This window comes from Heloderma suspectum, chromosome 1 (genome assembly GCF_057233095.1).
Source record: "Heloderma suspectum isolate Gila_16-S chromosome 1, 16-S_ref, whole genome shotgun sequence".
Taxonomy (NCBI): Eukaryota; Metazoa; Chordata; class Lepidosauria; order Squamata; family Helodermatidae; genus Heloderma; species Heloderma suspectum.
This window is the reverse complement of record NC_139458.1, coordinates 243,154,646-243,179,300: the sequence shown is the minus strand read 5'-3', so window position 1 is coordinate 243,179,300 and position 24,655 is coordinate 243,154,646. Positions and strand designations below refer to the sequence as shown.

Here is a 24,655-nt window from a genome sequence, read left to right as displayed (position 1 = left end):
CAGAGGAAGGGAGAAAGCAAGAAATAGGAAGGGATGGAGGGCAGAACATTGAAGCATGGAGGGCAGGGTGAGGTGGAATGGGGAGGGGAGCAGGGAATAGTGATGCAGATTTTCTTAGAATAAAGTTATAAAGAGATAAAGAAACACTATTTTTTGCGGGGGGGGGGACTCAGCTCACTGAGTTTCTTGGCACTAAACTTAATCCTTAACCTCATGGTCTTTGGCCTCTTTAGCCTACATCACCCTTCCATCCTATTGGCTATGATGTTGCTTGTGAGCATCAGTGATGCCACTACACCAGCTGCGACATCATTGTGACATTATGACCCATTGTGGGTTGCCATAGGCAATAGTGGCAATGTGGGTAAATGAGGCTGAGGATTATGAGGGCAAAGATGGAAAAGGAGGAGAAAAAGGAGGAGGAGGAGCCAGAAGAACAGCACTGAAATAATGTGAATGCATTCAAAAGTCTGAAAATTACCAAAAACAGGAGGCACTATGTATCACCCTCAAAGTCAACACTACATGAGGTAAGCACTTCTTGGTGGTTGTTGTTCAGTCGTTCAGTCGTGTCCGACTCTTCGTGACCCAATGGACCATAGCACGCCAGGCCTTCCTGTCCTGCGCTCTCTCCCGGACCGTGCTCAAGTCCATATTCATTGCATCAGTGATGCTATCTAGCCATCTCATCCTCTGCCATCCCCTTCTCCTTTTGCCTTCAGTCTTTCCCAGCATCAGGGTCTTTTCCAGAGAGTTTTCTCTTCGCATTAGGTGGCCAAAATATTTGAGCTTCAGCCTCAGTATGTGTCCTTCCAATGAGCACTCAGGGTTGATTTCCTTTAGGATGGACTGATTTGACTTCCTTGCAGTCCAGGGGACTCGTAAGAGTCTTCTCCAGCACCACAGTTCGAAAGCATCCATTCCTCGGCGCTCAGCCTTCCTGATAGTCCAGCTCTCACAGCCATACGATACTACTGGGAAAACCATAGCTTTGATTAGACAGACCTTTGTCAGCAAGGTGATGTCTCTGCTTCTTACTATGCTGTCTAGGTTTGCCATAGCTTTCCTGCCAAGGAGCAAGCGTCTTTTAATTTCATGGCTACAGTCACCCTCTGCGGTGATCTTGGAGCCCAAGAAAATAAAATCTGTCACAGCTTCCATTTCTTCCCCTTCTATATGCCAGGAAGTGATGGGGCCAGATGCCATGATCTTCGTTTTTTTAATGTTGAGTTTCAAACTAGCTTTTGCACTCTCCACTTTCACCCTCAACAAGAGGCTCTTTAGATCCTCTTCGCTTTCTGCCATTAGGGTGATATCATCTGCGTATCGGAGGTTGTTGATAATTCTCCCGGCAATCTTAATTCCGACCTGTGATTCATCCAACGTGGCGTTTCTCATGATGTACTCTGCATATAAGTTAAATAAGCAGGGCAACAATATGCAGCCTTGTCGTACTCCTTTCCCAATTGTGAACCACTCGGTTGTTCCATGTCTGGTTCTTACTGTTGCTTCTTGACCCTCATACAGGTTTCTCAGGAGACAGGTAAGGTGGTCTGGTACCCCAATCTCTTTCAGACTTTGCCACAGTTGTTGTGATCCACACAGTCAAAGGCTTTAGCATAGTCAATGAAGCAGAAATAGACGTTTTTCTGGAATTCTCTTGCTTTCTCCATGATCCACCAAAAGTTGGAGATTTGATCTCTAGTTCCTCTGCCTCTTTGAAACCCCGTTTGTACTTCCGGTAGTTCTCGGTTCGCATACTGCTGAAGGCTAGCTTGTAGGATTTTGAGCATCACCTTGCTGGCATGTGAAATGAGCACAACTGTACAGTAGTTTGAACACTCTTTGGCATTGCCCTTCTTTGGAATTGGAATGTATACTGATCTTTTCCAGTCTTGTGGCCACAGCTGAGTGTTCCAAATGTGTTGGCATATTGAGTGCAGCACTTTAACAGCATCATCTTTTAGGATTTTAAATAGCTCAGCTGGAATACTGTCATCTCCGCTAGCTTTGTTGTTACTAATGCTTCCTAAGGCCCACTTGACTTCACTCTCTAGGATGTCCGGCTCAAGTTCAGTGACCGCAATATCATGGCTATCAGGGACATTCAGATCTTTCCTGTATAGTTCTTCTGTGTATTCTTGCCACCTCTTCTTAATCTCATCTGCTTCTGTTAGGTCCCTGCCTTCTTTGTCCTTTATCATGTCCGTCTTTGCACAAAATGTTCCCTTGAGATCTCCAATTTTCTTGAAGAGATCTCTAGTCTTTCCCATTCTGTTGTTTTCCTCGATTTCTTTGCATTGTTCATTTAAGAAGGCCTTCTTGTCTCTCCTTGCTATTCTCTGGAACTCTGCATTCAGTTGGATATACCTTCCCCTTTCTCCCTTGCTTTTTGCTTCCCTTCTTTCCTCAGCTACTTGTAAAGCCTCATCAGACAGCCACTTTGCTTTCTTGCATGTCTTTTTCTTTGGGATGGACTGAGTTGCTGCCTCCTGAACACTGTTATGGACCTCCGTCCATAGTAGGGATGGGGGAGAATTTCTCCCCGAAACTTCGGGGGGCCGAGTGCCAACGTCTTCAGCCCCCCGAAGTAGTTTCGGGGAGAAATTATCCACACACACCCCGCCCCCCGCCCCCCGCCCCCCCCCCCCAGGACAGGACTTACCTTTCACGAATGTCCCTCCCGGCAGCGGGTCCCGGCGGCGGTTCGTCAGGTCTTCGACAGGGGCAGAGGCGGCAGCCGGTCTTTCGACCGGCTGCCACTGCCGCCATTCCAATAAAAGTTAAAAAAAAAACACGCCCCCGTGATAGGCTACGTGACGATTAACGTAGCCTATCACGGCTAGATTTGCAAAGTCAGCCGTGATAGGCTACGTAAATCGTCACGTAGCCTATCACGGGTGACTTAAAAAAAAAAAAAAAGCGCGTACGGCTAATGGTGGCCCCCATAGGGAGCCGCCATTCGCGTTCCTTATTTGGTCGCTGTAGTCTACGTAAAGATTACGTAGACTACGGCGAAAATAAGGGCAATGCTATTTGCGTTGCCCTTATTTTCGCCGTAGTCTACGTAAAGATTTACGTAGACTACAGCAACCAAATAAGGAACGCGAATGGCGGCTCCCTATGGGGGCCGCCATTTGTGTACACGCTTTTTTTTTTTTAAGTCACCCGTGATAGGCTACGCGACGATTAACATAGCCTATCACGGCTGACTTTGCAGATCTAGCCGTGATAGGCTACGTTAATCGTCACGTAGCCTATCACGGGGGCATTTTTTTTTTAACTTTTTATTTCGTGGCCGGGCGAGGCGAGGCGCCTCCTCCCCGGCCTGAATTTCGGCCGGGTGAGGCAGGAAGCCTCCCCCCCTGGCCTGAACTTCGGGGGCAGCAGCGAAGCGCCTCCCCCCCACTGCGAAGCAAGCTGCGAGACCAGGTAAGTGGCTTTCGTGCACCCCTAGTCCATAGTTCCTCAGGCACTCTGTCTATCAGGTCTAATCCCTGAAATCTATTCCTCACCTCCACTGTATATTCATAAGGGATATAATTTAGGTCATACCTTAATGATTTAGTGGTTTTCCCTACGTTCTTCAATTTAAGCTGAAATTTTGCAACAAGAAGCTCATGGTCTGAGCCACAGTCAGCTCCAGGTCTTGTTTTTACTGACTGTATAGAGCTTCTCCATTTTGGCTGCAAAGGACATAACCAATCTGATTTTGATATTGACCATCTGGTGATGTCCATGTGTAGAGTTGCCTCTTGTGCTGTTGGAAAAGAGTGTTTGCTATGATCAGCATGTTCTCTTGGCAAAACTCTATCAGCCTTTGTCCTGCTTCATTTTGTACACCAAGGCCATGCTTGCCTGTTATCCCAGTGATTTCTTGACTTCCTGCTTTAGCATTCCAATCCCCTATGATGAAGAGGACATCTTTTTGGGGTGTTTGTTCTAGAAGGTGTTGTACATCTTCATAGAACCGATCAACCTCAGCTTCTTCGGCATCAGCGGTTGGGGCATAGACTTGAATTACTGTGATGTTGAATGGTTTGCCTTGGATTCATACTGAGATCATTCTATCATTTTTGAGATTGTATCCCAGGATTGTATTCCCACCCTTTGTTGACTATGAGTGCTACTCCATTTCTTCTAAGGGATTCTTGCCCACAGTAGTAGATATGATGGTCTCCTGAATTAAATTCACCCATGCTTGTCCATTTTAGTTCGCTGATTCCCAAGATGTTGATGTTCAGTCTTGCCATCTCATGTTTGACCACCTCCAGCTTACCTTGATTCATTGATCTGACATTCCAGGTTCCTAAACAATATTGTTCTTTACAGCATCGGATTTTCTTTTCACCACCAGACACATCCACAGCTGAGTGTCCTTTCGGCTTTGGCCCAGCGGCCGCTTCACTCTTTCTGGCACTACTTGGAAATACCCTCTGCTCTTCCCCAGTAGTATATTGGACACCTTCCGACCTGAGGGGCTCATCTTCCGGCGTCATATCTTTTAGCCTTGTGATACGTTCCATGGGGTTTTCTTGGCAAGAATACTGGAGTGGGTTGCCATTTCCTTCTCCAGTGGAACACATTTTGTCAGAACTCTCTGCCATTACCTGTCCGTCTTGGGTGGCCCTTCACGGCATAGCTTATGGCTTCACTGAGTTACACAAGCCCCTTCACCACTGAGTTTCTTATTATATGGGTAATGTACGATTGGTCTCTGAGGTTGGGCAAAATGGGTTTGAAAGTGAGGGAATTCATATGTTGAATCTGATTTCAGGTTGGGTTAGATACCTGTTGATCTACACGACATCAAAGATTAAGATCTTAGCATGCTGTGATAGCCTAATGAGATATTAATATAAACACTTACTGTACATTAGGCTCATAATAAATAGAGAGAAGTGGAATTTTGCAAACCAAAAATATCCCTGGCATAACTTTTTTTTAACTTTAGGAATATCCAGGTGCAGTGGGTGATCTCTCTGATGAACAAAGGACAGAAATTCTTGACAAATTTAATGCCATTAGGAGAGGAGTGCAGCCAACTGCCAGCAATATGCTGAAAATGGTAAGATACTAGTCATTAATTGCTAAATATTAATAAATATTTTTGAAAAGCCTACCATTCAAACAAACCTTCCCCCTTCATAACTTCCAAAATGATACAGACCTTAAGGCTTCCTGGACATGTTTTTGTTTGTTTGTTTGTTTGATTGATAATTTGTCTATTTGTTTGATTTATATCCTGCTGTATTCTATGAGATCAGAGCAGTTTACAGCTTTCCGCCTCAATCTTAATTGTGGGCTGGACTGGCCAGGCAGAGAGCAGAGCTCAGCCACAGGTATGGTGGAGTTGATGGTGTCTCTTGAGCTTTGCCCAGGAGGTAGCTGAAACTTCACTCCCAGGCCCTGGAATATTCCACATCTCCAGCAGCATCAGCACCAACTTTCACTGATGACCTGCTAGGAAAGGTGTGCCAAAGTGTGTCGTGCTGGGCAGGGAGCAGAACTCAGGCCCAGTTTTATAGATGAAATCCAAAATGGAGGCCTCCGGTATGTGAACTTTACCCTTCTTCATCCCTGATGTTACTTCCTGCCAACTGTTCACTGTTCTTTTCTGTCCATTCTCTCTCTGTGCTCTCCACTTCCTCTTGTGCCTACTCCTCTTTCCCTGATAGTACTGGGCCACTGCCAATTCTAACCCTCCTTTCCTAGCCTACCCCCATCTCCCTTGACCCACTGCTTTTTCAGGCCTCTGCCTACTGTTGACTCCTAGTTTCTATTGTCCCTGAACAAGATACCTCATGGGGAGGGTGCCCTCTTTGCCAGATATATAATTTGGCAGATATATAACCACAATATGCCAGTTATAACATATAACCCGGGTGCTATCCACCTGGTCCACATCCACTCCTTTTACCTTCCCTTCTCGGCACCATTTGTTGCTGAGTGTATGTGTCACAGTTGTCTGTGGCTTGTGGATCCCTGGCCCTTCTTCTGACCTGAGCAAATAAAGGGGGGCAACCTGGGCAGTGGCAGCCCTTGTGCTCACTATCAGGTGTTTCTGGAAGGTGCTAAGGGGTGGTAGAAGGGGCAGCAGCTCGCACACTGAGCATTGGGTGGAGCTGGGAAGCAAAGGGAAGATGGCTGTAATGGCAAGCACTCAGTGGTGGCCCCCCTGATGGGAGTGGGCCTTGGCAAATGCCCCATAATACAACACCAAGACTGAACCTGTCTCATCCTCATCCTTTCTTAGCCCGCTGTTTGGGTTACCCATTTTTGTAGGCTGTTCTAACTGCTTTGCCCCTCTTTAGGATCTAGGATCTGATTCCCTCCACCTGTAGTTTCATCACTGTAGCCATTACCAGCATCACTACTACAGTTCTTGGTGCTTTACAATATGGATTAATTGGCTTCAGGCCTAAGGTTGCCAACCAGTAATAATAGCTCTGTCCATGACCAACCAAATTACATCCCTTTCCTATCTTGTTCCTCTTCTGGCCTGCCAGATTCTGCTTTGGCTCCATCTCCTATCTCTTCTCTGCACAGGACTAGGTTTTTGTTTGCTTGCTTTTTTTAAGCAAAAGCTGGCAACCTGACTTCGATCACTCTCTGAGAAAACTTTACAAAGGTGTCCTTTCCCTTTTTACACACACTGGGGGAAGTGCTTCTAGCCGCATATCCAGGTAGCCATGAGATTCTTCTCCTTTCCTGAGGAGATGACTTAAGTGATCCTGCCCTTTTCTTTCCATCTTTCACTTTTCATGCAAGTAGTTCTTGTAAGCCTCAAGGAAGAGGGAAGTTGGGATCAGCATGCAAAGCTGATGGCAGAGGGAGCACAGCCAAAACACCTACCATGGGATAGAAGTGCAGGAAATGGAAATTATGTAATTGTGTATCATTTTGTCAACAAAAATGTTATTAGCACAACATTGGAGTGAGAGAGAGATACAGAAACGCGGATGCTGATTTCATGGGAAATTAAATATTGGTTCATGTTGAAATGCTTAAAACTCTTCTCTGTTAGATTAGGGAAATGTAGGAGGGGTGGTTTATACAGATAAATCTTTCCAATACAGGAACACATTCAACAACCAATAACTCATCTTCAACAACAAATAACTCAGCTGAGTTATTAAATTATAGAAAGTCGATGAGTAGTTGGAGATATGCTTGACGGCACCGTTCTGCACAGGACTGGTGGCAGGTTTGCAAGGTCCTTGGCAGGCCTCCCATGGCAAGGCCACCTGCGGCTCCAATTGTCTCCCCTTTCCTCACTGAAGCAGGTGCCAGCATCAGCAAAAGTGCCAGTTTTGTTGGCAAGGTCTGCTGCTGGGCCTGCCATTTTAATCCTCCCACAATGCATTTGGGGTCATTGCTCTGGAGTGATACTCCAAAGAGACCCCTGAAACATTGTAGAGAAATTAAAATGGCGAGCTCAGTGGCAGCATTTGCCAGTGAGGCCAGCTTCTTTTTTCTTTTCTTTTTTTGCTGTTGATGGTGTCCACTTCAACAAGGTAAGAGGAGTTAAGGGAAGAGATGGAGAGGGGAGATTGGGCAATGAACTGATGGTGTCAGGCTTCCTGATCCCCCTCAGCTCACACGCTCAGGCAATCTGACACCAGACACCCAAATCAGTGAGATTTCTTTACCGCAGGAAATCCCACAGCAAAAGCTTAATGGTTACGCTCTTCAGAAATCATATAACTGATGGTCAGTAGCTATAGGCTCCATGTACTGTAATTCCAGAACAGTCCAAACCTAAACACTACTACCGTGACTGAGATCCTCAACGTGGTTTCCCCATTGTCATTCTCCACAGTTCTGAACACAACGGAAGGGACTCTGGATTCCTGGGTACCTAACCCAGGCAATCCTTTCACAGGGTTCCAATCCCGGACATGGAAAGGGAATGATTCCTGGAATGAACCCTTCAGGCAATCAAGGGATAACTTCTTGAAGGGCCTAAACTAACCACACCCATAGAGAGTCCAACTTTGAATCTTTTGTTGATAACTCCAGGCTACATGGTCAAGGCCTATCAAAGAAGGATAAACCCAGACATGCAGGGAGTTCCATGCCATCGCTTTTGGTAACTTCACACTGCATACGTCCAGGCAGAGGAAAGTCCAAAAGTTGTAGATCAAACCCAGCCTGCCAGTATGCTGAGGTGATGACAAAACGGACACACACAATCCACAGCAGCGAGAGTTCAAGTCTATGAAAAGCCTCACAGAAGTTTTCATGGCAAGCCCTTAACAATCCAAAGCTCCTGTCCATGTGCAGAGTGCCTCCAAAAGCCCAGATGATGGATCCAAACATAGAAGGCTTCGGGCAATGAAGACGAGATGTTCCTAGCAAAGGCTCTTCGCCTTTGCATCAGTTTAAAAGGGAAGGCGTGACTGTAAGACACCCCCTCCGGATCCCTTGACAGACAAGGGCCTTTAGCCTTTCAGCAAGTCCCCTGTCTAAACAAGGCGTCACTGCTCAGCCCTCCAGCAGTGACACTTCAGCCTGGGTGACCCTTCTGCAAACCCCACCCCACCTCTGTCAGCTTCCAGCCTCTCTGCCTGCCAAGGCCAGACCAGGAGGTGGACAGGGAGCTGGGTGACTCCCCTGGCCCTGCTCTGAGAACACTGACAGAGATAAGCTCACGCAGATTCTGACATTCCAGAGGCTGACTAGGCCCAAGCCCTTCCAGGCTACTTCTAATCAAATCCTGGCTATAGCCTACAAGGCCCCGTCAGATGGGTCCTTTGGGGGACTCTGTCCCTTGACAAACGCTGAAGGGTGCCGACCCTTGATACCAGGCCTGGATGTCTACTGTCCTACTGAGTTCAATGAGGATTATTCCCAGATACGTGGGTTTAAGATTGCAACCTAAATAAATGAAGAATTTGGTTTTTCAGTTGTATTCATATTCTTTATTGTAATGTGTGTATGTACCTGTTTGTGTAAGTGTGTGTGTGTGTGTGTGTGTGTGTGTACAAATGTAGATATTTGGTGGAAGCTGAAATCTTGCTTTAAGGTTTTAATATTTCTGTTTTGTTAGTCACTCAAACACAAAAATGCACATATACACAAAAGGAAGAGGAAAGTGGGGGGTCAGTATGCAGAACTGCTGGAAGGGAAGCACAGCTGGAACAGCTGCCCTAAGGTGGAAGCACAGACTAAAACTAGAGATGGCTGATGGAAACTTGGAGCAAAGTGGAGTTGCAGAGCTTGGCAAGCATTCCCCCATCCCTTCACAAAGTGAGTGAGAACAACACTCAAGGCCTCTGGGGTGTGCATTAATTGATGTGAGATGCAATGAGGGGGTTGGAAGCAGCATGTGTAACTAGGGATGCTCAAGGACTTTGTTCAGTCCACATTCTGTAGGACTACTTCCAGGTCCAATGTGTGGGTCAGAATGTAGTTATCCTTTGGATTTTGCACTTCTAGGTTTTCAATGCAGTCCTTGGCTCAAAATTTTTACCAAAACGCATATTTTAGGATAAAATATGTTTAGAAATGTGTGCTTGGGGAGAAATACATTTACAAATGTGTATTTAAGGAAGTACATTCAAAAATATGTATTTAAATACACATTTTTGTACAGATAGTAGCAAATTAATGCAGAAACGGGACAGAAGGTATTTATGAATGAGCACATGTGGAACTGACATGGATCAGAAGCAGACTGATCTGTTCATCCCTCTGTGTAACTATGTAATTAGTAGAACCATAGTTTCCAAGTCCCAGGAAGTATTTAGTTCCACTTTATTCCACATTAGTCAGATCTCATATGGAGTATTATGTCCAGTTCTGGGCACTGTACTTTAAGAAAGATGTAGACAAACTGGAACAGAAGAGAGCAATTAAGATAGGGGTTGGGGGGGGGGAGTGCTACGAGGAAAGAAACTGGGTATGTTTAGCCTGGAAAATATAAGATTGGGGGATGGGGAGGACATGACAGTACACTTCAAATACCTGAAAGACTGTCACTTAAAAGAGGGCAAAGATTTGCTGCCCCAAAGGGCAGGACTAATTCTAATAGGCTTGAGTTACAGGAGGTAAAGTTTGGTTGACCATTAGGAGAACATTGATGATAAGAGAGCAGTTTAACAGTGGGACCAGTTACCTAGTAGAGTGTTTAGCTCTCCACTGGAGGTCTTCAAGCGGCGGTACGACCGACATCTATTGAGGATGCTGCAGCTCTGGATTTCCTGCATCAAAGCAGGGCATTGGGTTAGATGGCCTTCAAGAACACTTTCACCTCTATGATTATAGGGAAAAAAGGTGTCAAGACATGTTTATTTCAGCAAAAGTGGGGTATGCTCAAACTCAAATCCCTCCCACTGAAAATGGGTGTGAATGTAAAGTGTCTAGCTTTGGCTGAATCATACCTAGTAAATTTGAGATTAAGCACTTTATGGGAAAGGATGTTCATTTAAATTGTTTGCAGACTGCCCATGGCTCTCTCTGTATTCAGTGCTAAATCTTTTGACTACAGTCCTGTAAGGAGAATGCATATGCTCCACATCTTGGACAGCTGCTTTAGAGTTCTGACTGGTTCTGACTGAAACCCAGAGTAGATTCATTACCCCACTGACATCAGAGTCACCAGCCTCCACTGGCTTAGAGTTGTGCCCGTTGGCGCCTCTTTTAAAAAGCTAAAATCTTGGTGATTAGCTGTTTTGGAAGGGAAGTTGGGGTCTGGATTCAATCTCCTGCCAAATATCTGCTCTGTTGTAATGGGGTGTCATAGCTAAAATGTAACACACACACACACCTTTTTTGTTGCTTTGTTAAGACATGGAGTGAGAATGCTGCTGAGACTGCTAAAAAATGGACCAGAAAATGTCAACCAAGAAGGTTTCCCAGAGATGAGCGAAAGGTGGATGGTAAGTGAAGTGACTAGAATAACGTATGCCTTATTATACAAGTAAGAATTGGAAGAGCTTCCAGGTGGGAAAGCTGCTTGGGTATAGCCTGCTGCAGCATGACTGCAAAGGCATTGGGATGACTGAGGAGCATGTAGGTACTTGGCACTTCTAATGTCTTAACAGCATATAAGCCCCATTCAGGCATCCTGATTCTGTGTAGGATAAACACACGAGAAGAGGGAGTGTGCTAGCCTTGCCCTCCTCCATTATCACTTTTGTTGCCCTGAACTTGTGTATGGCAGCTTTCTGAAGAGGAGAGCCTCCTTTATCCATGGAGGTTCTCCACTTGATTCAGAATCAGAATGCCTGAATAGGGCTTTAATCAACAATACAACTATCACTTAAATACGTTAGGCTATTCCTAAGGCTACATGGTTTCATAGAATCATAGGGTTGGGAGGGGCCTACAAGACCATCGAGTCCAACCCCCTGCTCAGTGCAGGAAGCCTGATTCCCAGGCGGTCTCCCATCCAAGTACTAACCAGGGCTGACCCTGCTTAGCTTACGAGATCAGACGAGATCAGGCTCATCCAGCCACTTAAAGGATGGTGATGTCAGCACAGGAATCTTAACTTTCCTGCCACCGTTGCATCTGCACCATGCCTGCCTGCTGAGTTCTTTTGGGTGGTGAATTGCCTTCTCCCCAGAGATCCAGTGGAAGAGGTGATGGAGCCATCAGAAACTCACTGTGACCAATTTGCCTTGTATTTTATGGGTAAAATCACTCACATTCACACTAAAGTGGGTGTCATAGTTATGACTAGGTTCAAGGTGGAGGTAGCTAGACAGGTTGTTGTGGATAGCTTTTGGCTTGTGCAATTTAGTTATCTCTACACAGGGACTACTGAAATGTGCTTTACATGGGGTTGCCTCTGAAGACAGTGTAGAAACTTCAGTTGGGACAAAATGTGGCTTCCTGGATGCTAATGGGGGACAGAAAGTCTGAACATATGACACCACTTCTGTGCCAGTGACACTGACTACTGATGCTTTTCCAGGCCAAATTTCAACCTTTAAGGCCATAAACAATTTGGGGCCGCTTTCACCCATATGGCCCTGCCCATAATCTTCATTGGAGGTCCTGCTCATGTGTCTCCCAGTAAAATTGGTTAGGATGGTGACCACATTAGACAGCCTTCTCAGTGGTAGCCCCCGCAGCTTTGTGGAACTCCTTTCCAGTTAACATTTGCTTGACCCTTTCAGTATGGAATTCAAGGACACATTTTTTACTGCTGGATTTCCTTAAGTGAATTATGTAATCTAAAGCGGTTTTTCTCACGCATGTAGTTAGTTCTGTCCACGTTATGCTTTCATATTCTGCTTAATATTCTGTTGTTGCTTTCATTTTGTGTACTTTTGTTTGTGAGTGCTTGTTCCTGTGACTAATAAAAAATTGGAATATGTAATAAATATTTATATTTAGGATTTTGGGGGTGGGGGGGTAGTTTTCAGTTCAATACAGTGACCTGTACAACCAAATTTCTTCATATTTCAGGAATTTTATGTGGTGAGACTAGGATGCAAGCAACTTATACCACCTCCTGGTCAGATGTAATCAACACATGGAATAAAAAAGCATCTAACTTTGAGTATGGAGTTGGAGCAATTGACCCAAGGAAAGACATTTATTTTTATACTCAGGTATGAACAAAGACATTAGAAGTAGCTGGCTTATGATATTTTGAGAATGAAACATATGAAACTGCAAATAGTGTCTAGAATATTTGCTCTTTGATACTATTTAAGTAAGTTGTCTGATATCCTGCTTGTATGAAGCTTTGTAAATGTACATAAGTTGGGATATGAAGAACTGCTTAGCTGTAAATTAGCATTTCTGAGCACACATCAGAGCTTCTCTTCCCCCACCCCCCACCCCCTGCCCACATACCTTTGTCACAGCCCTTTATGCTGAAACACTTAGTTTAACGTAACTAACTTCTGCTGTTATGAAACAGGAGTATGGGCAGGTTCATATGGCATGCCAACCCACGATGGGTGACAAGCTACACATGGTGGGTTGTTTTGTGAACAACATACTGTTACAAAGTATGCTTTAATTTACATGGATGTGCATATCCCATATGTGTAAACCAAACACATGCCTGAGGGATCTTTTGGTGTTCAATTCTGAGTGCTTAGGCAAACCTGATACCACCAAAAGTTGAGAGAGTAAGAGGCCACAACAAGCTCTTTGAAAGCAATTCTTTGATTTATTAAAGAAGCATTTAAAATGAATTAAAATCACGCATCAGGGAAATTAGAACTATATATACATTTGAGGAATTAGAATCATACATTTAACACTCAGAAAATTAAAGACAAGCATTTAAAGTCAATAGTGCATAGAAAATCCTGTGTGTGTGTGTGTGTGTGTGTGTGTGTGTACGTGTGTATTTGTATGTGTAGCTGATCATGGAGGATGGGAGAGGACGTGGGGGGGAAGAAGAAACTTTCAGACTGATATTTGAATGGGGGAGAAACTGACTCTGGGGAATTGTGAGAGAGTTTGGAGGAGGGGTGAGAGCAAGAGCAGGGTTTTGAGGAGAATGTGGATGGGGAAAGAGCTAAAGCCTAGGAGTTTTGGATTTTGGTACTGGGTGGAATAGGAAAAGGGAGGAAAAGAGAAGAAAATAGAACATGATGCAAAGGTGTACCATTCCTTATCTGCTGACTTGTGAAGTAATGGGAAGCTCTGTTGAGTTCCTTCTCTGGGAAAGAAGGGGAGAAAGAGGGGAGGAAAGGGGCGGGGGGGATTGCCCTTCTGAGCAGAAAGGATGGAAGGAGTCCTCTTTCCTTCTCTTCCTCTCTGCATGTTCTATGAATCTGGGTTGCTGTTTTTATCCTTTTTCTCTCAGGATGTAGTAAACAGAATAAAACAAAACAAGTCTTTCTTCCAAGATTACTCAAGGATGCTGGAAAATGGATTTTTTGGTGTCAGACACTAAGGGAAGAAAGAAGACAATGGGATTTTCTTTCTTTCCTGATGTGTGGAAAAGATGGGAGTTTGATGGGTGCATATTTCTGGCTTTCACAAGTCCAGGTGAACAAGATAGCCAGGGGGATTTGGGTGATGGTCTTAAACAAAGGTGACAAAAGAGTCATATAGGCGTACTTGCTTACACAATATTGGGTTTTCAGGGTCTTAGGGCTTGCAAATACATTGAATTCTTTATTTTTCCTTCTATTTGACTTAAACAGGAAGGTTAGAAATCAGCATAACATATTTTCATGGTTGGGGCTTCTGTGGTTGTCCTGAGGCAAGATCTGAAATTTGCAAGTGTTTGGCAAGTATTTCCAAATAGAGGAATTAAGGCAATCAGAGCACAGTGGCTGGCCATAAAGTTTATGCAAGAATTCCACAGTTCCTCTTGGGTTGTGCAAGACTTCAATATCTTATGGGACCTGCTTTTCTGCCCTTCTCCAAGACCAAAACCCCCTAGTCCCTATCCAGATTAGGGATGTATGAATCCCTTACCTGGCTCTGCGCCAGGGCATCCGTGGGGGGGGGGAGGCGCTCTGTCCCTCCCTCTTGGAATCCTTCCCCCCGGCCGGCTGCGCTCCATGGCAGCTCCGTGGAGCCGCCAGCTGGGGCTGGCCGCAGTCGGAGGTCCGGCTGCGACCGGGCTGCTGCGGCCGCAAATGGTGGCCATCATAGCAGCCGCCATTTGCGTTCTTGCAAGCAGCCGTGATAGGCTACATAAGTATTTACGTAGCCTATCACAGCAAAGAGCAGGGACGCAGATGGCGGCCGCTACGCCATTTGCGTGGGTGCCTTTACCGTGATAGGCTACATAAATACTTACGTAGCCTATCACGGCTGCTTGCAAGGACACAAACGGCAGCTGCAGCAGCCCAGCCACGGCTGGCCAGGAGACCAGCCGGAGCTGCCGGAGCCACCACCATAGCTGCTGCCGCATCCGACCCAGGTAAGTTCCGTCCCGGGGGGATTCTGTGTGGGGGTGGGAGGCCGTTCCTCCACGTATTCCGGGGGGGGGGTGGATTCTAAAGAATCCGGCCTCACTGGAATCCGTGGCGGAATTCTCTGACATCCCCAATCCAGGATACAGGCCACATTTTCCCAGATCAGCAGAATTTTGGGGTACTTCATAACAACACAGTGTGTGGCTGGTGCACCTGATAGACGATAGGGGCTGGCATGTGTTATTTCCCCCCTCCTTCCCCTTTGATCCTCCAGCCAGCTCCGCCTGACATTCCAGGGAACTTGGTGGCAGAACCCGTCTTGTCTGCTGCAGAGTTCCCCGTCCCCGGTCTGACCGCAATCCTGATGTCAGTCTATTTCTGAGCCTAATCCAAGTGTTAGTGTTGCCCTTTAAAGTAGGGATGGGAGAACAAGCGGTGTTTGAGCATGTTGAGGTTTTCCATTTTCCACCTTGCTGCTCAACTTGCCTCATTCTTGCTCTCAAATATAAGCATCTTTTTTTTTTAATGGGAAAAGTGCACATTTTCAAACAAAAAAAGTGCACTTTTGCAAGAATGCACCCCAGGTGTACACTTCCACCCCCATAGGCTAGAGCATGAAAATGCATGGGGGGGGGGATGCACATGTTTGGAAGTGCACACTAGGTCGTCCTCAGAGATGCCCTTTGGGTGCCCCTGCCAAAGGAAGCTAGGCAGGTGGCTGCAAGAGAGAGGGCCGTCTCAGTTGTGGCACCCGAGATTTGCCTGACACTTACGCTTCTATCTTTTCAGCACTGGGCAAAGATCTTTTTTTTCTCCTAGGCATTTCAGAGATCGAGTTCTAGATTTTAGAGATCGAGTTCTAGATTTTTATGGCTATTCCTGTGCTTTTTGTTTTGTTTTGTATTTTATTCTTTTAAATATTTGTATTATATTTTATATTTTTAACTGTTTGTATATCATTTCAGTCTTTTAGCTCTTTGTAATCCTTTGAGAGAGTATTGGTTATTGGGCAGATCAAAAATATAATAAATAAAAATAAATATATGAGCAGAATCCAACTGGGTGCTTATGTCTCTGCCGATTCTCTTGCACCCCACCAATTTCCATTCACAAGTGGTGCCTACCACTTGCAGAACAAAGATTTAGCACTTCTGGGGCAACTGGAAGTGAGCAAAATGCTCATTTCTGGAACAGGGCAGGTCAGTCAGTGGAGCCCACATAAGGGACCTCTGCCAACCTGCCCCAATTGAGAAAGCAGCATTTCAACTGTTTCAGGGCTTCCTCTGGGAAGCACTAAATCTCTGTTGCATGAGGAGTGGGTCCTGCTTGCGCAACAGAATTGCCAGGACCCACCACTTGCACAACAGAATCGGCATGGGCATAAGCACCCACTGGATTCCATGCAATAATGTGGTTGACGTGCCCAGTAATGAGAATATTCTGGGTTACAGTTTTTCAAGAGATTGCCTCAGGTATGGGGCAACATATATCAAAAGACCCTACAATTGCCCTTCTTAATATTTTTGATTGGGAGAAAGAGAAAATATCACATAAGGAGTTAATTTTATTCTTGATAGTGACTGTCAGGTGTGTTCTAGCAAAGCATTGGAAGGATACAGAGGAAATATCTATAGACTACTAAGATCAATGAATCAAGGTAAGCTGGAGGTGGTCAAACATGAGATGGCAAGACTGAACATCGACATCTTGGGAATCAGCGAACTAAAATGGACAGGCATGGCCGAATTTAATTCAGGTGACCATCATATCTACTACTGTGGGCAAGAATCCCTTAGAAGAAATGGAGTAGCACTCATAGTCAACAAAAGGGTAGGAAAAGCAGTACTGGGGTACAATCTTAAAAATGATAGAATGATCTCAGTACGAATCCAAGGCAAACCATTCAACATCACGGTAATTCAAGTCTATGCCCCAACCACTGATGCCGAAGAAGCTGAGGTTGATCGGTTCTATGAAGACCTACAACACCTTCTAGAACTAACACCAAAAAAAGATGTCCTCTTCATCATAGGGGATTGGAATGCCAAAGTAGGAAGTCAAGAAATCACCGGGATAACAGGCAGGCATGGCCTTGGTGTACAAAATGAAGCAGGACAAAAGCTAATAGAGTTTTGCCACAAGAACACGCTGATCATAGCAAACACTCTTTTCCAACAGCACAAGAGACGACTCTACACATGGACATCACCAGATGGTCAATATCGAAATCAGATTGATTATGTCCTTTGCAGCCAAAATGGAGAAGCTCTATACAGTCAGTAAAAACAAGACCTGGAGCTGACTGTGGCTCAGATCATGAGCTTCTTGTTGCAAAATTTCAGCTTAAATTGAAGAACGTAGGGAAAACCACTAAACCATTCAGGTATGACCTAAATCATATCCCTTATGAATATACAGTGGAGGTGAGGAAAGATTTCAGGGATTAGACCTGATAGACAGAGTGCCTGAGGAACTATGGACGGAGGTCCGTAACATTGTTCAGGAGGCAGCAACGAAATCCATCCCAAAGAAAAAGAAATGCAAGAAAGTCTGGCTGTCTGATGAGGCTTTACAAGTAGCTAAGGAAAGAAGGGAAGCGAAAAGCAAGGGAGAAAGGGGAAGGTATATCCAACTGAATGCAGAGTTCCAGAGAATAGCAAGGAGAGACAAGAAGGCCTTCTTAAATGAACAATGCAAAGAAATCGAGGAAAACAACAGAATGGGAAAGACTAGAGATCTCTTCAAGAAAATTGGAGATCTCAAGGGAACATTTTGTGCAAAGACGGACATGATAAAGGACAAAGAAGGCAGGGACCTAACCGAAGCAGATGAGATTAAGAAGAGGTGGAAAGAATACACAGAAGAACTATACAGGAAAGATCTGAATGTCCCTGATAGCCATGATAGTGCGGTCACTGAACTTCAGCCGGACATCCTAGAGAGTGAAGTCAAGTGGGCCTTAGGAAGCATTAGTAACAACAAAGCTAGCGGAGATGACAGTATTCCAGCTGAGCTATTTAAAATCCTAAAAGACGCTGCTGTGAAAGTGCTGCATTCAATATGCCAACAAATTTGGAACACTCAACAATGGCCGCAAGACTGGAAAAGGTCAGTTTACATTCCAATTCCAAAGAAGAGCAACGCCAAAGAGTGTTCAAACTACCGCACAATTGCGCTCATTTCACATGCCAGCAAGGTGATGCTCAAAATCCTACAAGCTAGGCTTCAGCAGTATGTGAACTGAGAACTACCGGAAGTACAAGCTGGGTTTCGAAGAGGCAGAGGAACTAGAGATCAAATCGCCAACATTCACTGGATCATGGAGAAAGCAAGAGAATTCCAGAAAAACGTCTATTTCTGCTTCATTGACTACGCTAAAGCCTTTGATTGTGTGGATCACAACAAACTGTGGCAAATTCTTAAAGTGATGGGAGTACCAGACCACCTTACCTGTCTCCTGAGAAACCTGTACGAGGGTCAAGAAGCAACAGTAAGAACCCGACATGGAACAACCGAGTGGTTCACAATTGGGAAAGGAGTACGACAAGGCTGCATATTGTCACCCTGCTTATTTAACTTATATGCAGAGTACATCATGAGAAACGCCGGGTTGGATGAATCACAGGTCGGAATTAAGATTGTTGGAAGAATTATCAACAACCTCCGATATGCAGACAATACCACCCTAATGGCAGAAAGCGAAGAGGATCTAAAGAGCCTCTTGTTGAGGGTGAAAGAGGAGAGTGCAAAAGCTGGTTTGAAACTCAACATTAAAAAAACGAAGATAATGGCATCTGGCCCCATCACTTCCTGGCATATAGAAGGGGAAGAAATGGAAGCTGTGACAGATTTTACTTTCTTGGTCTCCAAGATCACCGCAGACGGTGACTGTAGCCATGAAATTAAAAGACGCTTGCTCCTTGGCAGGAAAGCTATGGCAAACCTAGACAGCATAGTAAGAAGCAGTGACATCACCTTGCCGACAAAGGTCCGTATAATCAAAGCTATGGTTTTCCCAGTAGTAATGTATGGCTGTGAGAGCTGGACTATCAGGAAGGCTGAGTGCCGAAGAATTGATGCTTTCGAACTGTGGTGCTGGAGAAGACTCTTACAAGTCCCCTGGACTGCAAGGAGGTCAAATCAGTCCATCCTAAAGGAAATCAACCCTGAGTGCTCATTGGAAGGACAGATACTGAGGCTGAAGCTCAAATATTTTGGCCACCTAATGCGAAGAGAAAACTCTCTGGAAAAGACCCTGATGCTGGGAAAGAAAGACTGAAGGCAAAAGGAGAAGGGGACGGCAGAGGATGAGATGGCTAGATAGCATCACCAATGCAATGAATATGGAGTTGAGCACACTCCGGGAGAGAGCGCAGGACAGGAAGGCCTGGCGTGCTATGGTCCATGGGGTCACGAAGAGTCAGACATGACTGAACGACTGAACAACAACATGGCAGAAAAAGAATTCACCATATTTGCCTAACTAAAGGACGAATGAAGCCAGACACTTACTTTTCAGTTTGGCAAGTTTATTTCTTTTACAAATCAATAGGATAACAGAAGAGCACCTTGGCAGATTCATATCTGATGTGGAAGAAGCAGAATATTGGTCAGCACTATCACAAGGAAGTCAGTTCTGACTCATGAGCTGAGGTGGGAACTACCCACATGTTCTTTCATTGTAGTGATCCCTTCTATGAGCAAACTATCTGAAAGAAACTCAGACACAGAGTTGTATTGTTTGTATTGTTTGGTTTAAATTACAGTAAAACCTAAACTTTTTTTTAAGGAAAAAAAGAAAATGGCAGCCAAGCTGCCAAAGAAAATTCGGTATAATTGTTCCCAGCAATGCCCTGCTATTCAAGTAAAAAAAAATTTTATTTCTTTTTGTGTCTCAGGACTGAAATAGTTTGTACCAGAAGCTACTTGCAATACGCTATAGTAAATTTGAACACTCCATTAATCTGGATGAAACCAGGGGAAGCAGCTGCAATTAGGAATGAATGTAGGCCTTATCCAGCTCTTTTCTCATAGTGAGGGTCCCTCCTCGAATTCCATGTGTACAGCTACCAAGCTATCACTCGGGGTAGTCAGTTGCTACCACTGTTCCTCAGCCAGAGACCCATTACATTTTTACATGTACATTCTAAAATGCTTCACATCTAAGCCTAAAAAGAGAAACATGAGTAGCATACATTACAATTGCCAGGAAATCAGGATTGCCACTGTGTAGGGTATGAGAAAGATCAAAATGTAATTCAAAATTTACATTATATGGCTTAAGAAGAATCCTTTCTCCTTGAAGCTGATTGGATATACTTCATATTACTTTAAAAACCCTAGCTTTCTATTACAAAGATTACACAAACTTGGACTCTGCATTACAATGTAATGTTAATGTACTCTTTCTTGTTATTTTCATAGATGATTTGGTATAATTCACATAAGGTTGGATGTGCACTTGCCTTCTGCGAACATAATGAGTACAATTTCTTGTATGCATGCCTTTACTGCCCTGTGTAAGTATCATTACTGGATAAAATGTTCTTAATTTACCATGTTCAAGAGCCCAATATGTGTGGTGATGCACATACTGTGTGCTGGGGCTTTCCCATACATTTCAACAGAGGAAATGGATCTGTGTACAAGGGGAGGAATGCACTTGCCAATCTGCTGACCTGGAAGATAAGTGGAGCAGTTCTTATGCGTAGGGATTAGGGGAAGTTCAACTTTCATGTTGGATTTCCAAAACCCATACAAAATTTATTGCAAAATCCTCTTGGAGGGAAGCCCTGTGATTTAGCAAGTTATGATGGCTCCACTACAAAGCACAGGTTGTAGTAATATACAGGTTGTAATCTAGATACAGTTGAGATGAGGTGAGACTTGTGAATATGAAAGAATGGTTAAAACGAAAGCTGAGCTGAATATACCCTCTCCTTTTGCAGGACTACTCGTCCCCACACAGAAGTCACCCAGGTGGGGGGAGGCAAATTCTTATATGGGATGGGGGGGGGGGGACAAACAGAGCTCAAAGTACTTTTGAACTATTGATTTAAGAAGGTAATACACTATTGGCAGGAAATAATTTCTATGCCTGCAATTTGGCAATCCTAATCAGCTCCCCCTCCCCCCCATGTGGCTGCTACTTAAAGTTTTAAAGAACAAACAAACCTGCAGCTTTTGGTTTGGCCCTAGGCTTTTGAAGTCATTCTGCGTGGTATCCTTATAATTTAAAAGAAGTGTACCTTGACCATCAATAGATTGCATTGCTTTGCAATTTCAGAGGAAACCTAGCAGAGGCTGTTGCAACACCCTACAAAGAAGGCCCATCATGTGGAGAGTGCCCTAGCAGCTGTGAGGATAAACTCTGCAGTAAGTTATTGGTGATATGATATAAAACAACTTCTTTGGATAATATTAGTCCTCTTCTAAAGTAGCAGTGATAAATGTAGTAAATAACTCAAATCTCTTGCACACCTAGGGCCTTTGCAGGGAGGAGGTGGGCAGTCATCTGTGCTATTTCTTATAGTCATCTAACATTATATCATGATCTAGTCTGGTGAGTTTCCCTGGGAGTAAATTCTATCATTTAGGCTGCACTCCTGTACCACTTATCTGGGAGTAAGCTCCACTGAAAATCTTATTTGTGAGTACCCATGTTTAGGGTTGCAGACAAAGGCCTGGTCTGCACGTAACAAGAAGCCGCCACAGGTGAATTTTTCCACAAGGCTTTTCATTGTAGGGGCAGCCCCCATCCTGAATATTTGGGTCACAGCAGTGTTGCACTGTAGCTTCTTGCTGTGTGCAAACCAGGCAAAGGTGGGTTGTTGGGGTGGTTGACAAGCCACCCGCAACCCTAAAACCACCCGTGGATTGCCAATTTGGTGCCCATGGGTGCTACAACCCACCATACCTAATAAGCCATGGTGGGCTGCGGTGATCATGTGAACCAGGTCAAAGAAGGCTATATTTTGAGCAACTGCGCAATGGACCTCCCAAAGAAGCAGAACCCTAAAGCAAGACCTTGGGCTAATCTTTACGTGCAGAGGGGAAACAGTTTGAGGCCATTTATGACACATGATGTCGTCACCAATCTGCAGCAACACTGCTGCTTCCCTCTATAAACTCTGCATTTTCGGAGAGGAGGTTTACTGTGTGTGTTTTTTTTTAAATGCGACTCCCAAGCAGTTCAGCTGCAGTGTGCCTCATTCCTCCTCATTAAACCCAACCTGACGGGTGTGCCAGCAGTGTGTCCTTCAGCCAGGTGGCTGTGACCTCAGTCAGTGGGTGATGCCTTCCCTTTTCCCAGTATTGTTTTGATTTGCTGCCACTTATCGGTAGCGTGTGAAGGAAGCAGGTCCGGTTCCTTGCCCCACAGTAGTTATTTGCCCTACTAGTGTTTCTGCCTCTCCATAGTGCTCTCTGCTTTGCCATTCACATGTCTTCTTTCTTCAGTAGTAGACTGCAGTCCTGAGATAGCGTGGCTTCAAAGTAGCCTTCACTCTTTCCCCCCCACTATCTTGCTATATCACACCTCTGGCAGCTCACTTTGGAGGCTTCATTCTCTGTACCTTCCTTGAATTTTCTATCTCCCTGCCCCAGTTGATCATTTTTTAACCCTGTAATCCCCTGAAATCCCAGAAAATCGCTAAATCGCTGTTGCAACATGCCACAACGTTGAAATTACTCTACTAGAGCTTCTCGTTACTGGGAACTTGCCAGCTGTATTCCCCCTTCCCTTTTGCTCCTTCCTGGGCTGTGGTGTGTCCTTTGGGGATCAAGGCCAGTGGGGCTTTAGCCTACAGCTCTTTTCTCTGTGTTTCCCTTTTCTCCTGCAGTCTTTTCCAGATTAAGCCCTCCAAATCTCCTGAAAACACTGAACTGGTGTCGAAATCACACTACTTTGGGGTCTCATTACGGTGTGCTTTGGTGGAATCAGGGCTGCTACTCCTTTCTCTATCCCACCAACTTTTCATTTCAAGGGCTTAGGAAAGTGGACAACCAAAGGCAGAGAAAAACAGGAAACACTGAAGCACAATTGTACAAAATACTAGTGAAACCCTAAAGACAACCAAATTCACCACTCTGAAGCCCTGCAATAGCAATTTCACAGATAGGGAATAGCTCTAAATCACTATATCGCAATAGGGATTTAGAACAATTCTGTGTGGGCGATATCACAGTATGGCTCTATCTGGCTGTGGAAGTCTTGTTCCTGTGCAGAAAGAAGGCAGACAAGTAGATCTCTTGATGACACACACACACTGGGTGGGAGTGTAGGAAATTTTCGGGTTAGAAGGCTCTGCTGCTTTTTCTGATGCACCCAGGGAGCAAGGGGGGCGGGTAACATGCCTCTCACCGGTGGTTGATGACATCATTTCAACTGGGGGGCTCTGCCCGACCTACCCAAAAGTAAGGCAGATGAAAGTGCAGTGTGACCTGTGACAGCGGTTTATTTGGGAGGTGCATAGTCCGCTTTTTCTTGCTTTGTATGCCCCTGATGGAGCTAAGCCAATTTCAGGAAAAGCAGATAGAAGCTGAAAACAAATCTCAATGCACTGCAGTGAAGACTGGCCCCTCTTGGAAAGTTCTTGGAAGGAATTACAGCAATTAACACCTTCAGTTTAACTTAGAAACAGACAAGAAGCCAGTGGAGTTGAGCCCTGAGATCGTTCCTTCGATTTGCAGTTACTCCTACGTTGGGTACAGCATTATGCACCACCACTTCTGAATATTTTCAAGGACAGATCCAAATAAAGTATGTTACAGAAATAAATTTAGGGAGCATTCCTATGTCCCCTAGACAGTGTCTGGGGGACATAGGATTTTTGAGAGTCCTGGATCCACTCAAAGAAAGGGCTCCGAACTTGGAGCCAGAAACCGTGCTCCCCAATCCCGCCCCTCATAGCCAGCACAGAGAGAACCAGGCTGGCTGCCTCTCCGCACTTGGTAAACAGAGTGTGGCGGTGGGGGAAAGGGAGCATTCCTGGGCGTGAGGGGGGGAAGAGGCTGGGGCAGCTGGCTTACGCCTTTTCCTATTGCTGCTTCAGCCTCCTTCCTTCGCCCTCCCCAAAGCCTCCGCTAGACAGGTGAAATCTCCTGTCCAGCTAAAAGGCAGCATGGGAGGTGTGAGGTGCTTCCCTCTCTGCCTAGGATACCCATAAGCCTCCAAGTCTGGGGGCTCATGAGTACCCAGAGTGCAACCCCTTGGATTGTGCCCTTAATAGTTAAATGACCATGGCAGGGGCCCTGTCTTTTAGGACAGAGTGCTTCACAAAGAGGCAAGCAAATATAAGTCAATTCATAGGAAGCTTATATAATGTATTGTGCAAACAAGAGGGGAGAGTAATAAATATTTTTGGAAGTGGTGTTTCCTTTTGCACCTAACTTCGTTTTGTGTTTATTCCTTGCAGCCAAGCCATGCAACTATTTTGACGAAAAACTGAACTGCAGAGAGGTGATAAATTTGTTTTCCTGTGAAAATACAATAATCCAAAATATGTGCAAAGCCACCTGTAGATGCCCATCAGGGATTCTGTAATTTACACATGAGCAACACAAGATTGATTTTAATATAACTTTTTTTAACTGAGGAAGACAATTAAAAAAGCAGTGCTTAAAAAAGCATGAAAAGCAAACTTATTTTTTCCCCTAAACTTTGTCAGAATTTGGCATTTGAAATTATTGGTGGAAAAAAACAGCATTTTCAAGAGTCATTTGCAAAGAAGATAACTTTATCAACACCTCTTTTTATTGGTTTATTACACTGCTTTAGAAAATGTTTTGAATCCTTCAAAGCTAAGTAT

At 44.8% G+C, this 24,655-nt stretch overlaps 1 protein-coding gene across 1 annotated transcript in view; it reads left to right on the top strand.

Moving 5' to 3' along the window:
- The window catches only part of LOC146358883 (cysteine-rich venom protein TEL1-like), a 54,789-nt gene that overhangs the window by 18,995 nt on the left and 11,139 nt on the right, over window positions 1-24,655 (top strand). The window contains exons 6-10 of the mRNA XM_084808467.1: window positions 4,955-5,068; window positions 10,793-10,883; window positions 12,421-12,566; window positions 20,271-20,365; window positions 21,133-21,221. Of these exons, the coding sequence (XP_084664593.1) occupies window positions 4,955-5,068; window positions 10,793-10,883; window positions 12,421-12,566; window positions 20,271-20,365; window positions 21,133-21,221 (535 nt within the window). The remainder of the gene's footprint in view (window positions 1-4,954; window positions 5,069-10,792; window positions 10,884-12,420; window positions 12,567-20,270; window positions 20,366-21,132; window positions 21,222-24,655) is intronic.